We start from the raw sequence: 15,143 nt of genomic DNA on the forward strand, positions 1-15,143 counted from the left end.
CAGGCCTGACCTCCTCCTCCACCCCCCTCCCGGCTGGCCAGTCAAAAGGCCTTTTGTCTTCAGTCCCCTGGGAATGACATATGGGAGACGCTCGTGTTTCCAGCCACCCAGAATGACTCACCCTCAAGCCACCTCACTTCCGCACACAGGGACGCCCAGGGATGTGGAAGGCAGCAGCATGCCAATCCCCGAGGTGACCCAGGGCCCCAGCGGCTCCTGAGACCCTGCTAGAGAACAGCAGGGTCGCCGCTGTCCTTACGGCAATGCCTGGCCTCCGTGTGTCCCCTCACTCACCCTCTTAGGTGTGGACCAGGACCCTGCAGAGACCCATGGCACAGTGTGTGGGAATCCCATCACCTCCTCGAGGCTGGAGAACCGTGCAGAACTGTGCCACACTCCCACTGGGTTTTGGTCATGGAAAATACATTACTTTTCATTCTACGATGTCAGCGTAGAATGGGCTTATTACTGCTCTTTTTCATCAAATCAAGTGGTTGTGGTCTTCCCCACATTAGTTTCTACAGTAGTAACTCCTGACAGGCAGAGACCACGTGTACTAAAGCTTCTTGGTGTCCCTGTAATGTAAGCAATGGCAGGGGCCCTGACACCCAATCACCAGGAAACTTAGAACAGGAACGGCATTGACACAGGGTCGGCAGCACAGGGAAGGAAAGGCGCGGGGAGGGACACAGGCCAGGAGCCCTGCATACCCCTGGGCAGCAGGGGAGGGGATTCCAACGACATCCGACCTGACCCCTCACTTCCCTGACCCTGCAGCCCCTCCAGATCACACTTGCTGGGCACTGACCTCAGATGTCCTCTGTGGACATGTGCACTTGTGATAGCCAGAGCCTTCCACAGTCACACCCCCGCTAGAATGTAAAGTCAAAACACCTGAGAACTCCAATTACCGGTCTCTAGCCCCGCCCCACCCTCCTCTGCACACAGGCATGGATTCTAGGCTGAGCACTCAGTTCCCATAAACCCGTGTGTCACCTGCATGGAGACTTCACTCCCCATGACTTGGGCTCAGAGTCCCCTCCTCTCCCTGCAGGGCCCCAGGCTGTGCACGTCCTCCACCTGCACACTCACCCATCCAGCGCTTACTCGGGTTTCCTTCCACAGTGATCTGTGCATGACAGCCGGGGTCTGCCAGGAAGATCAAAGATCCCCGGAGAGCACAGACTGCTTCCACATCACAGTCTGAGCTGCGAACAGGGCTTTGGACACGGAAGACGCTCACCTCTAAGTTGAAAGACTAAGAGAAGAAGGTCTATTTGTGGGGATAGAAACCAGCACACAGCACCTGAGGAGTATTGCTCTGAGGAACAGGGAGGGTGACCCACTGGCCATTTGCTAGGATGTCTGAGGGGACAGATTTCCTAATCATGAGGTCTGCTGCTCCTTGGATGAAACTTCCTGGAATCACCTTGCGGTGCCCTAGAGACTAGGAATACGCCAATCCTGACACCAGTCCCCCGACTCACCCTAAAGAACATAGGTATGACAGCCCCGGAGAAGCTAAATGAGGGGGAAAGGACCTGGGAAATGCACACATTAAAAGGAATAAAAGTTTCATTATATTTCCTTCTACTCAAGCAAACATAAACACAATTTTAGCATGCAACTCCTTGTATACTATTTTAAAAATCAATACAACTGCATCAAAGAAAGAAACTGTTGCGGGGGATGTAGCTCAGTGGCACAAGTACCTGCCTGGCAAGCTCAAGGTCAGGAGTTCACTCCCAGTACCAAAAAAAAAAAAAAAAATTATGGTCTCAAGGTGCATTTAGCCAGTCATGGTGGCTCACGCCTGTAATCTCAGCACTTGGGAGGCTGATGCAGGAGAATTGCTGTGAGTTCAAGACTAGACTAGGCTACAAAGTAGCTCAAGGCCAGCTTGAACTGCATAATGAGACCTTGTCTCAAAAAAAAAAAACAAAAAAAGAAAGAAAAGAAATCACTGCTTTCCCTTGAACTGAAAAGGTGACTTAGATTGACTAATTTAGTTGTGTTACTATAAAAGTTAATGTTCAAAATTATTTATCAAACAATAGTTAGTCACACAACAAATATCAGCTGAAACCATATATTGAACATCACAAATTTAGGGGAAAGAGAGGCTGATCAGGATAAACCGATCCCTCATCTTACAGAGACCTTGGCGGGCTTCTGATGAAAACACAAATAACTAGCAGAGCCTGCTAAATGCAGGAAGACAGACCAGCTGGCCTGTCCTGAAGTAAAGGATCGTCAGAGACTTCCTGGAGAAATCAACACTCAGCGTAAAGGATAAAGGAGGAAACAAAACCAGAACAGGTATCACAAGTCCGCAGTGCCAGGTTAGGGCTAGGGCCTGTCCTGGGGGCCACTGGAGAGCAGTGAGCTCAGACTTGGACATGAGAGACACAGCGGGCACCAGTGTGAGGGCGGGAGGGAGACTGCAGGGCTGGATGCAGGCGTAGGTGGCCGGCCACGGGCAGCTTTCCTGAGCACACACGTGCTGCAGGCCTGGGCAGAGGCCTGGCGTCACCTGCACGACAGTCCCAGAAAGCAGTGCCACTGTGTCCAGAACACAAAACGGGACCCTGGAGAGACTGCACGCAGACACCTAGGGGTAACGTGCCAGGCCCTGGGCATGTACCACATCGTGGAGGCAGCGTGGCAGGAGGAGTAACAGGGAGCGCTAAGCATCCTGTTCCTGGAGGGCAGCCAGGCTCAGGGACAGATGAGGAGAGAGCTGAGTCAATGGGCACCACCGGGGCAGGTGGACCCCCAGAGAGGAGGACCGGCCACAGGAGTGACTGGAGAGCCAGGCAGAGCTGGCCTGAGCCCGACTCGGAGGGGCACAACCGTTAAGAACAAGCAAAGGAAACAAACTGGAAAGAAGCAATCCATGAGGAAAACACGACACAGCAGACGGGGCCTCAAAGGAAGAAAGGACATGTCTCGAGGAACAGGATGTAACGGGCCCCCCAGCGACTCAGACGAAGAAGCAGGCTCGAGGCGTGTCCAGCTGGCTCAGCAATCACAGAGGCGCCTGGCAACGGAGTGGGATAATCCCAAAGGGGCAGGGGAGAAGCCGACCACAGAGGCCAGGCAGAGGCAGGGATGAGGCATGGGCAGCACTGATGTGCTGCCAGGACTGGACACAGAGAGGTTAAACACAGAGGCCAAGGCCGGCCAGCTGCCTCCAGAGCGAGCACAAATGAAGCTACCAAGTGTCTGCTTCTCATCGGGCACAGGAGAGGAGCCAGGCAAAGCCATTCACTCAGCTGACTCCTTCCAGGGCCCCACCGGCCCCAGTTTCTGGAGAAACTGAGCCTTAATTCTTCACACTACCCTTACGAGCATCAGATGTCCATGGCAGGAAATAACGGTAGGGCTGCAGAGCATTGGGGTCAGAGCTGGCCACCAGGTAAGGACAAAAGGAATGCTTCGTGTCACCTGAGCGGAGCGTCAGCAGAGAAGGCCTGCACCCTCCAGGGCCTGTTCACTTCCATCTGTTTCAAGAAACTGACACCTGCCACTCCACGCCTGGTGGAGGTGATGCAGGAGCTCTGGGCTCTGGGAAGGGACCTCACACACACCGGTGATTCGGGGAAGTGATACAGGGCCCAAAGTCACCAAGTCTGGAGTCAATGACTCTACTGCCACCTGAAGCTGTCTGAGGCTGGCTTCCTCCTGCAGGACAGCCACCTCCCTGGGATTAAAGGAATTAGCAGGTCGGTGCTTAAGGAAGCACTGCACACAGTGCTTGCACCCCAAAACCCCCTGACCACAGCCATTGTTTCCATGAGAGGAGCAGGCACCTCCCCTCCACCCCGAGGGGCACAGCTGTGCAGCCCCCACATGCAAAGGACATCCTTCCCAGGCAGGAGTCACCCAGGCGGGGTGTACGGGAGGAATGAGCAGCCAGTGCCCCCAGAGTGTCCTTACAGAGCCAGCGGTGCACCACACTGCACAAACAGATGCAGTTCCACCAGCCGCAAGCTCCCTTCACCAGCAGGGTCCTCCAGGGCTGCACAGCACTTTCCATCAGGGTGATGGAAAGCAGGGTCGTAGCAGCTCAGACCTGGACTCTGCTTTCCCTGAGGCCTTGCACCTGAGCTTCGGGAAGTCCCTCTTTCCCTGCCCTTGCCGAACCACACCCCTCTTCTCTCCCTGCTGGACTCCCAGATGGCTCAGTTCTCCTGTGTGCTTTCCAGCAAGCCAGGTTCAGCCGACCAGGGAGAGTCCTGAATTCTGCAGCTAGCAATATCCACACAGCAGCTTATGGAGTTTCAGAGTAGATCCAAATGTCAAGCCACAGTTCTATCAATCTGGAGGTATGATAAGGACTCTAAGCCACTCACATTTTAGTAGCAAGGTAACTTTTGGAAAGAAAAACTAAAATACAGCCAACTTCTACACATAAGTTCTGAATCTCCTGGAGGAAAAGGAATCACTTCAATGTGTGTCAGATACTCCGATTATTTTTATCAGTCTCTACGCATAAGGTTTACGTGTTCGGAAATATGACTAAGGTTTGATTAAAGGGAAATAGAGGCCAAAAAAAATTCTCCAAGTGGGAACAGCCATGGGAGCTGAAGGCATTAGACTGACTGACTTCTCACAGGACTGTTCATTGCACTAGTCCTGTGGTCTTTTCATGGAAAGCTACACCTTCTGACCCTAACACAATGACAGATGATTTTCCTCATGATAGAATTCCTCTAACAAGTGACTCAGTATTATGGTGACAATGGCTAGGCAGGAAGCACATAGTGCAGGAATGATGCTAAGGCTTTGACAGGCTTTGCCTTTTTATTATTTATTCCAAGAAGTTACACAAGTAATGGGGAAAACCCTGCCCTCTTATTGTTAGTGCACCCCACACATGGAATATATATAAATGTCTGGAATATAGAAGTGTCCCCAAAATGTTATCATTGTTAATTTTTAGTTCAAGCACCAATCCTGAGTCCGATCCATGTCAATCCACAGACGTGAAAATGAAGGACTGAAGAGGTTCTGTCCTTTGCCCGTGACTTGAAAGCTAATGAGTGACAGAAGGACAGCACAGGGCCAAATGACCCCAGAGGCGAGCCTGTCACCAGGGTGCTGAGCTTGCTAATGTGGTTAGAGAGCTAAGAAACTGCAACCCCGCGCCACGCCGACAGATCTGGAGCAGCACTGAGTTCACAGAGCTGAAGCCTGGTCTTGCTGCCCCGGCCTGGTCACCCTTGTTTTCCGTTCTCTCCTCTCTGTCTCTAACTGTCCTATTATGCTCTCCCAGGACTTCTCTGACTAAGGCGTAAAGTATTTGTGCTACCTGCCCCGTCACACCTTCGATCTCACATTGCTGCTTTTGTTTACCTCACACTTCCAGCCAAGAAAAGCAACAGAGGACCTTCGGAAAGAGGCAGAAACCCAGGGAACAAGGCTCCATTCCGAAGGTTTTCTGGTTCTCAAATCTCATCCTCACAAAGGGAACTCAATGATGGTTTCCTGTCTGTATAAAATAAATCTCAAGCCTCAGCAAACCAATTTGGCTCCTGAAAACCCACAACTGGGAACAGTTCAAAGATAAATTAGTAAGTGTCCACTACAAATGGGAATCTGGGAGACAGGACAAGACTCTGAAAGCTACAAGGTTTCTAAGACTGCCTAGGGCTTAGCAGCATTCTTTGGGGTTTAGCAAACTGCATGGTAGCTGATCTCAATCTTAGCTGTTCGCACTTAATCCTGTGTGAGCCCTCTCTGTGCTACCCGCCCACCCAAATTGCTTCAGTGCCTCTCCCCAACCCCATCAGGCCGCCTTTTCTTGGAGGAGTTTTGCTTTTCTCTGAGAATCAGATCCCCCCAACTTCAGCTGCTGTTTTTTATGGGTGGTACTAGGGACTGAATGCAGCACCTAGTATATCAATTAATTCAAGGCAAAACAACAATTTGTTTTTCTGATGCGCACGTATGAATTTTTAAACTAGTATGTAAGAAATAGCATGTTAACAATTTTACTGATATGTTATCCAGGTGGAAGAAAATATAACGTGGTTTTTATTTCCTCTGATATGTGACTTTCCAGGTTCTTTCCCGCTTATTTAGGTTTCTCCATAGCGGTCACTATGTTTTTAAGGGCAACTTAAGAAGCATTGGCTTATTGTTAGTCTCAAGGTCACACCAAGCCTTTGTGCTCAGCTATTTTTGGTTTTTGGTTTTGTTTTTGAGACTTGATTTCCTAAGGCACTTAATTGCCCAGGCTGGGTTTGAACTTGCAGCTCCCCTCAGTCACTCAGCCGTCCTGAGTGCCAGGATCACAGGCCCTTGTGACCACAGCTGGCTCCCCCACTGCTTCTGCTGCCACCACAGAACAGACAGCACACACCTGTCAGATGCGTGACATTTCAAGAAAACACACTAAGACTGCAGTCACCATTGAAAAGCAGTGGTGTTCATGAGAGAGAAACTAAGTCCCTGTCCCTCAGAGTCCCCAGAGTGGGTGACCAGGAAACAGGAACGTGGCATGAACCATGGAAAGCACCACATTCCCACCCACCCACCTCCTTCCACGCTCCCTGGGGAGAAAGCCGGGTCCTGGAAGGAGGGGAGCCACCTCTCCAGGTGACAGCAGGAGCGCTGCGTCCAGGGGACCCCGCCGTGCCAGGGCCCGTGTGCCCTCTCTGACTGGTACACGGCTGTGCCTTCCAAGGGGTCAGAAATGCAAGCCCCTCCCAGTCCCACCAGGGAAGAGGGTGAGGTCCTCCACTGTGGGGTCCCAGGCAGAGCCTGTCCACAGCCACTGTGAGATGGACAGACGGACATCCCTCCCACCTCCAAGTCTGTCTGGAGAAGAAGGGACTGCGTAGTTCAGGATGCTGCCTTGGAGAAAAACTCATCACCAGAGAAAGAATCATGGGAGCTCTTGGCCCACTAAGGAGAGGTGTGCAACACGGGATCCCAGCGGTGACCCCACATGGAGAGGCAGAAACCAAACCCACTCAGGTGCCGAGAGCAGCTCTTCCCCAAGAGCCCAGCCTGGCAGCACCCCGCACCTATCTGTGGATCACCCTCGGCCTGTGGGGTTTCACACGCCCAATGTGGCCACTTCCCGAGTACGGCAGCTTTGTCTCCCAGGCCTGCTTCTCCCAGCCTCCAACTCAATCCCCACTTTCACAGCACTGAGGACTGGCACTGTACCCAGCAGTCCCAGCACAGTGCCTTCAGGTGCCCAAGCGACAAAGCCAGATGAGGGAACGAGCCGTCAGTTCTGTCCATGGTGCACAACCTGCACTGGTGGCTCTGGTGGGAGAGAGCATGCTTTTCCGGATCGCAGCCCCAAGGCACACCCAGCCCAGCGTGTGAGCCGGCCTGCGGTTCCATCTCTGACTCTGAGGGATGGTCACTGAACCCCTGTCCGCCACATTTTCTTATTCATAGAACAAAAATGACGGTGGTAGTTTAAGCTGGGCATCATGGTGCACACCTGTGATCCCAGCACTCTAGGAGACTGAGGCAGGAGGATGGAAAGTTCATGCCCAGCCTGGGCAATTTAGTGACTCCGAGAAACCCAAAATAAAAAGTGACAGCTCAACCACATTGCCTCATGAAGGCATCTTTATCATAGGACCATCATGAGCATAAATGGGCTGATGAATAAGCTGGTAAGGGTCACACTGCACAGTGAAAGGCCCTTGTCATTTGGTCCTCCAGACTTCCAGGACAGGGTGAAGGGGCGAGTGTGGGAATCACACAGGAAAGAATGAGAAGCTAGCCGGGCTCCTGACATCACAGCCCCAAGTGGACCTCATCTCCTGAAGGCTGAGACCCAGCACTCTGTGCACAGCAGTGTGTGTGACAGTGCTGTCCCCTGGAAGGACACAGGGCGGGGACCTTGCCCTGGTCTTCAGTGTGGCCTTCCAGCCTCTCCCTGCCTCGGCAGGTCCAAGGCACCCTGACTGCAGGTTTCTGCCCACTGTGTCTCAACACATGCCGGCCAAAGCAAAGGAAGAAAGCAGAAGCATCCGGGCATGGGCAGCGCAATCCTGGCACTCGGGGGGCTGAGGCAGGGGGTTCTCCGAGAATGAGAAGCCAGCGGGGCTACACAGCAAGACCTTGTGTCAAAAACACAAAGTAAAATAAACACACGTTCCTAGGCTCCTCTGTCCACCGCCAGGGCTTCCTGGAGCTTCCTTTATTACACGTGTGTCACTGAGCTCAGTCTTGGAAAAAGTGCACCAAACAACAAGAAATGCGAGTTCAACGTGTACACAGTGACCACACGCACAGTCACAGCCTGGCAGTCTGGTCACCCTCAGATAGGGGCCACAACTTATCTGCCCTCTGCCTCTGCCTCTGCCTCTGCCTCCACAAGGCGCAGGAGCACTGAAGGGAATAATCTAACAATGGTCCTTGCAGACAAAAGTCCGCAGCAGGGGCTGGGGTGTAGCCCAGTGGTGGGTGCCTACACAGTGGGGCTGTGGGGTCCAGCCTCAGCACCTCCATTAACAATTAGCCCACTCAACAGTCGGTCATCTAACAGACCCTGGTTATTTCCTCATCGTCCACATCCCCACACCCATGCCTACCCTCCCACAAGGCACTGGGTGCCGAGCTGCCCCACCCCTCCTCATGCCCCTGGCCCTGGGGCCTCCGCTGCCACCACCAGTCCAGGCCACACTCCTGTTCGGCTCAGGCCTTCAAAAACACGCGTCAGATCCCATCCACTTCAGCTTATCATTCTTTCCTCAGACCTGGCATTCTGTCTCGCTACGTAGATATGTGTGTACATTCACTTCCTCCAATAGACTGCAGTCACCTGAGCACTCAGACTACTCATTGCTTATTCCCAAAATTTCTAATCAATATATGCTATGACCCAGGCGCTACACCAACCCCTAGAAAGACGAGTCAGGAGGTTCCCTTTGGTCTGTTTAAACTCCTCCAGGGAGTGGGGTGAAGCTCTTTGGTACAGTGCTTGCCCAACAGTGTAAGAACCTGGGTTCCTCCCCAGCACTGAAAAGGCTAAAAATAAAAAATGAAAACCACTATGGAGCAGAAGGGGCAGCAGGGAGTCTAGCTATGCACGCAGAACACTGCACATATTGCAACATAACTGCTGCGTGCTCCTTAGGGTTACCGTCTGAGCACCCACAGGTGTAGACAGAGAAGTGAAAGGAGCCTGAGGTGTGTTAAAGGGACTGAGCAGCTTTCATAAGATGCGGGACATGGTTGGATCTGTACTTTAAATGTCCACTCTAGCTAGAGCACAGTCATCACCCCCAAAGTCTGCTCCGCACAGGAATGGTGAGTTGATATCAGCATAGAAATTTTTCCAGCAATTCAGGAAATACCAAAATCCATGAATCAGGGCTGGGGGCTATGCCCTAAAGTTTTGTGGCAGAGCTTCCCTGGGCTCTATTAAATACAGACTTTTATTGGAGGATTCAAGGAAAAGAAGAACATTGTAGTCAGGCAGGAAAAGCCCAAAAAAGAAAATAAGCTAAGAACTGGTTGGGCAGGCATCAGGGACTCCACGGAGTCTGAATGGTTTCATTTAGTGGGCAGCAGAGCGGGCAGAGCCCCAAAGCCACGCTTGAGGCTCAACCTTAGCCTGGGCTGCAGCTCAGGTGAGAGCACCCGCCTAGCAAGTGGGAGGCCCGGATTCCATCCCCAGCTTTGCAAAAGCACGCAGAGTGTAGACTGTCAGCCTGCTTGGCGGAGTCAGACGTTACAGGCACAAAGGAGGGTTCCGAAGCAGCACACTTTGCCAGTCACATTAGGTTAAAAGAAAAAAGGCTCCCGTGTGTAACACACTTACAGTGGTCATTAGGTGTCAGACCTAAAAGGACCCTGGAGCACAGTGACGTCAGAAGGGTCTGGTACCCCTGACCACCCTGCCCAGCGATACCGGGAGGTAGCATGCTTCCTGGGTGGAAACATGACTGAAATTCATGGGCAGGACTAAGACCACCAGAGAGCAGGAAGGCCGTCTGGTCACCAGCACTCCCGGGAAATGCCTGTGAGAAGCAGCAAGGGCGCACAAGCAGCCGCCGAGTTCTGCATGCATCAAGGGGTCCAAACTGCACCGGCTGATGACTTCATGGCGCTGGCCGCCTTCTCCTTGAGAGTGAAACGCTCCCTGTATCTACCTTACAATACTCTCCCTGGCCCTCTGCACTCCGTATGTCTTGACTAAATTCTTTATCAAGAGCACAGAGAACTTCAGGCCGAGCAAGTGAGGGGTCCTCGGCTCTCCAGGGACTAGAGCCAGTCAGGAGTGGGGTGCAAAAGGAGAGAGTGTTTGTTGCACTACTTCAGGGTGACTCTGAAGACCTTAAAACAGGGTCTAAGAACAACAGGGTGAGAACAACAAGGTGAAGGAAAACTGTGCTGCAGAAAAGGTGGTTGGTGACTCCACAAAGTGCTGGCAAAGTTTGTGGCGTGTGACAAAGGCCACTTCACCCTTCAGCCACCCCCTCGCTCGTCTGCAGACTCCTCAGAAGCCGAGGGTTTGGCTGGAGATGGAGGGGCCAGCAGCAGGTGACAGGCTATTTAACAGGTGTCTACACACGTGCACAGGTGCACAGACGTTTAGAGACACCACACTAGACAAGAGGAAAGGAAGGAAAAGGAAATGGAAGAGAGGAATGAGAAAGGAGCTCCTGCACAAACATCAGAGGCCCCCATTTACATCCACGACAGCCACACTGGGAGCTCCAGGGGCGTCCTGGCCACGCTCACCGAGGGCAGGCCAGAGCTGTGCAGGTCACGGCCCCAGAGCCCTTGGCTGAAGAACTCAACCTGCTTCTCCACTGCCTCTTCTCGTCCTGTCCATAAGAAGCACAGGAATGACTGGTTTTATTGTTCCCAGTTTGACAACCAGTAGTTACGGATTGTGGGAAAATATTATAACTTTTTTAAGACATAGCCTAACAAACCTGTGTTGTTCAGTAATCTACTTCTGAAAGAAGACAGCCTCCTAAATACCAAAGATCTCACTCGAAAGAACAGTGTCGCTGGGAGACAGAGCTTGTAGAGGATTCAGAGACTTCCTGACCCACAGATACAAACACCGCCTTCCCTGCCTTTTTGCACTGTACACCACACACAGTGCGGCCCTCTGAGCCAGGTGCGGCCCCGATGTTGTCCTCTCCCGAGTACGAAGATGTAAAACCCACGCCATTCGCTGCAGTGCTGAGGCTGCCTTGGCTCAAGTCCAGCAGTCACCAGCTCTGGATCACACTTAATGGGTCATCATTTAATCAGTGATTGTTGTTGTCACGGGCACTTTCTAGAACCTCAAATAGATGCTCGCTGGGTCTGAGTAGTAACCTTTCCTTTTGTTTGGTGGCTTCTTCCTGTCTCTTTGATGGCCATTCAAATATTAAACATTTGAGTATGAGGATGCAAAGCAAGATGTCAACACATAGCATTTATCTGTGAGACAAATCCCTGATAATAAAACAAGAATAGCATTGCTAGGAAACCCAGCCAATTTTTCTAAACTATGTGGGCTTGGTTTTTTCAGGCTCTTTGTAAGGGTGGCTTGGGCAATCTTTGGCCCCTTCATAATTCATCTGCAGACACTGCGAGATAAGGGTATCTCTTAAGTCAAAAGTGTGTGGGGAGAGAGATAGGCGGATGAAGTCCAGTCCCAGCCCCTCCCAAGCCTACAATCCCCCTACACAGAGCACTGGTCAGCACCTTTCAAGGAGGGTAAACAATATCCAGGAAGTCTTTTGCAGTATTTTCTAAAAGATCAGTATAATACATGGGCATATCAGCCTGTCCAATGTATCATTCCACAGACATTAAACGAGATGTAATAAATAACATGCCAGATCTGGGACAGATGTGGTTTACTAAAATACATGCATAGGGGGATGACAAACATTCGAGGCCAAAGAAGCCAGGACAGGTAAAGCTCAGCTTCCCTGCTCTACCCCAACCGGTACTGATAACAAAATGAGCACCAACCTCCTCACAACAGGACTGCACCTGATTAATGTTCTCTGCCTGAAATCTCAGATCACAGTCACTGGAAAACACTTGTTTGCAGTTTCCCAAAAGTCTTGAACCACAAAAAAAAAAAAAAAACAACTTTGCCCCCAAAGTGTCAAAAGGTGTGGAAACTGCGCCCTGCTCTCCAACATTCAGAGCAGGATTAGAGGGGAAGCCAAGGTCTTGATTTAGTGGCGTCTCCCACCCTCTCCAGTTCTGGGAGGCGACCAAGGCCCCCTGCACCTACACACCAGGCAAGCACTCTGCAACCAACAGGTGACCTCTGAACTACTGGGTACCCCCCAGGCTTCCCCAGGCTTCCCAAGGCCTAAGGTGTCAAAGGACGAGGCAGTGTGTGTATGCACTGCCTGATGTAGTTTCTACTTTCAGGGAATCTTAGGGTCAAACACTGGACCTGACAGATAAGAAACTAACACTCGGAGCCCAGCTGGTCACCAAGGTCGCCAGCTGTCCTCAGTTTCCCGATCTGTCCCATGGTCCTAACTGCCTCAGAAAGTGTACACAGGACCCTGATGACTGTGGAAGCCGGGGATCACACCCTGGGCAGGTACGGGCGTCTGCACCCTCCCCATGTCTACGTGTAAGCACCCCAAAAGCATTTCTCTTCCAGCCCTCAACTACTTCGGAAGCTCTGCTGCAACATCTTACAACCTCGAGCTCATTATGAGAAAGCTGCAGCTGTAGCTTCAGCTCCGCCCTGGGTCACCAGCGCGGTCCTGGCCCTCACCTCTTTGCCCGGACACCGCCGTGCACGTGCAGGAGTCCAGGCCGTGCACGCGCAGGAGTCCAGGCCGTGCGTGCTCAGGGTTCCAAGCGTGCACGTGCGTGCTGGGGCCCCGCAAGAGCGCACATGTCGGCGGGCGATTGCACGGTGGAGCTGCGCACGTACAAGGTCTCCCCACCCCCCACCCCGAGTACGCGCGCGGTGTGTCGTGCACGCGCAGGGTTCCCCGCCGCGCCCGCGCGCTGCGTACCTGGTTGAAGTGAAGCGCGCCGGGTGCCGTGGCTCCCGCGTGGCCGCCGTGGCCCGCGCCCAGCTCCCCGAACAGCAGCCCGAGCTGCGCGGCCGAGAGGCTGAGGTTGGCGCCGAAGGTGCTGAGCACGTCCTCGCTGAAGGCGCGCGTGGGGGCCTGCGCACCGAGGGCGGGCGCGGCCAGCAGCAGCAGCGCGGCCGCCACAGCCATGGCCGGGAGGGCGGTCCGGGAGCGGGTCGGGCCGAGCGGGGCGGGTCCAGTCGGGGCCGCGGCCGAGTCAGGGCCTCGGGGCGGCGCGGGGCGATCGGCGGTGCGGACCCGGCCTGGCGCGGAGCCTGCGGGAAGGGACGGGCGCGGTGAGGCGGGCCACCGCGCGGGCCGCCCCGGCGCGCGCACCGGGATCCGCCCTCCTGTCCCTGTCCCTGTCCCTGTCCCTGTCCCTGTCCCTGTCCCCGCCGAGGTGAACACGTGGGCCCCGGTCGGTCGGAGCGGCCCCACCACCCTCCCGCCAGGCGAGGCGGCGTGCGCCGGTCCCCCAGCAGTGCGGGAGGCTGAGGCAGGAGGCTTGCAAGCTCCAGCCAGGCCGGCGAGACCTTGTCTCAAACTGAAAAATGCAGACGGGTTGGAAACGGAGCTTGGTGCGCGGTCCCGGGTTCCACCCCGCGCTGGAGGCAGGGACCTCCCTGCCCGCCTCCCTCCCTCTCCGGCTCTGTCCTCGGGCGGAGCAGGTTGGGGCCCCCGGCCCCGCACCTCTCCGACCTGCTCCGCCTCTGCGTCCCTGTGTGTACCGAGGCGACACTGCCCCTGCGTCCCTGTCCTCGGCTGTCTGGGCCCCTGGCCGCGGGAAGCCGGGCTGCCCAGACCTGTAGATAAGGGACCGTCCTGTCCCCGCCCCGCACTGGACCCCGCCCTGCCCGGCGCCCCGCGCCTCCCGCCCTCCTGCGTCCCCCGGCCACCCCGAGGCCGGCGCGTCCCCTGCGGTGTCGCGATAGCTGTTACCTCGGTGCTGTCGGCGTCCTGGACTGCAGCCGGCAGCCCCGCATGGTCTCGGAGACCGACAGGAATTGCTTTGGTCGCACTTCTGACCCTCGGGAGAAAGAGGAAGCCGAGTCAGGAGTGTGCAGGGCGGACGGAGCCCTTCCTGCGCCGGCGGAACATCCGCAGATCACAGGCGGTTTGTTTGTTCGGATGAGGGTCACGACGCGCTGGCTCGGGTGTGAGCCCAGCGAGTTCATGCGATGCCAAGTGGTGTTTAGGGACAAAGGTTGTATCTGCCGGGCACAAAGTGAAACCAGGCCTCGCCGTAGACTGCGCAGCCCCCAACTACGCACCCCGAAAGGGCCAGAGCAAGTCAGCGGGAGGAAAGGACCTCGCCTCTCTGGGGCCTCGGGGCTGAGACGACGAGAAGAAGGCGGCGGGGGACAGAAGCCAGCCCGGCGAGGGACCGAGGCCCAGGACAGGGGAGGCGCCCGGGGGGGGGCGGGGAAGCGCTCTGCAGAGCCGCTGCCTGCGTGCGCTGGGATGACCTGACCGGCCTGGAGGGACACAGCACAGACCCTGCGCGCTCACCAGACCCAGCCTGAAGGAGGAGCCGAGCTGAGCTGAGCCCCCGCATGCGCCCCGTCCCGTCCCGCCTGTAGCCCGCACCTCCACTGACAGCTAGCTTCAGAGAGACAGGAATGCACAAAGGCCACCAAAGCCACAAGTCAGCCAGTGCCACCGCTGGACACTTAAATCACCCTGAGGCGCAGGGTCCAAGCCTTTTATTGGGTTTTGAAATAGTTTATTGACTGTTTTTCCTTTTGGCCTTGTGGCTGAAGGGATCCTCTGGGAACTAATGAATGTTTAAAAGACTCCTCTTGCCAGCTTAGTGGAGCACAACTGTAATCCCATCACTAGCAAGGCTGAGGCAGGAGGATCTCCACATGTTCAAGGTCAGCCTGCAGTGCAAAGTGAGACCCTGTCTCAAAAAATAATATAAAATAAAATAAAAGGCTCCACTGTTCATTACCAGCCCCATAACCGACTTTTCTGGTTACAGTGATATGTTGATGTGTTGGGTTTTTTTCAACAGAGGTAATGGGTTTTCAATAACACAAGTTTGATGCCATGGATTTTTTGAAAGTATAATTTATCAGTCATTCAAGTCACTCATATTTCACTATG

At 54.2% G+C, this 15,143-nt stretch overlaps 1 protein-coding gene across 5 annotated transcripts in view; it reads right to left on the minus strand.

The window, feature by feature from the left end:
- Positions 1–14,407, minus strand: part of Slc39a8 (solute carrier family 39 member 8) — a 62,393-nt gene extending 47,986 nt beyond the window's left edge. The window contains exons 1-2 of one of the 5 annotated variants that reach the window (XM_063260552.1): positions 13,977–14,407; positions 12,978–13,312 (exon numbers count right to left, since the gene is read on the minus strand). In XM_063260552.1, the coding sequence (XP_063116622.1) occupies positions 12,978–13,187 (210 nt within the window). In that variant the 5' untranslated portion in view covers positions 13,188–13,312; positions 13,977–14,407. The other 4 variants (XM_063260554.1, XM_063260551.1, XM_063260555.1 and 1 more) reach the window with 4 other exon arrangements.
- Positions 14,408–15,143: the final 736 nt, after the last annotated feature.

This window comes from Cavia porcellus, unplaced genomic scaffold (assembly GCF_034190915.1).
Source record: "Cavia porcellus strain 051 isolate PalLab524CR breed Dunkin Hartley unplaced genomic scaffold, mCavPor4.1 scaffold_14, whole genome shotgun sequence".
In the NCBI taxonomy this organism is placed as follows: domain Eukaryota; kingdom Metazoa; phylum Chordata; class Mammalia; order Rodentia; family Caviidae; genus Cavia; species Cavia porcellus.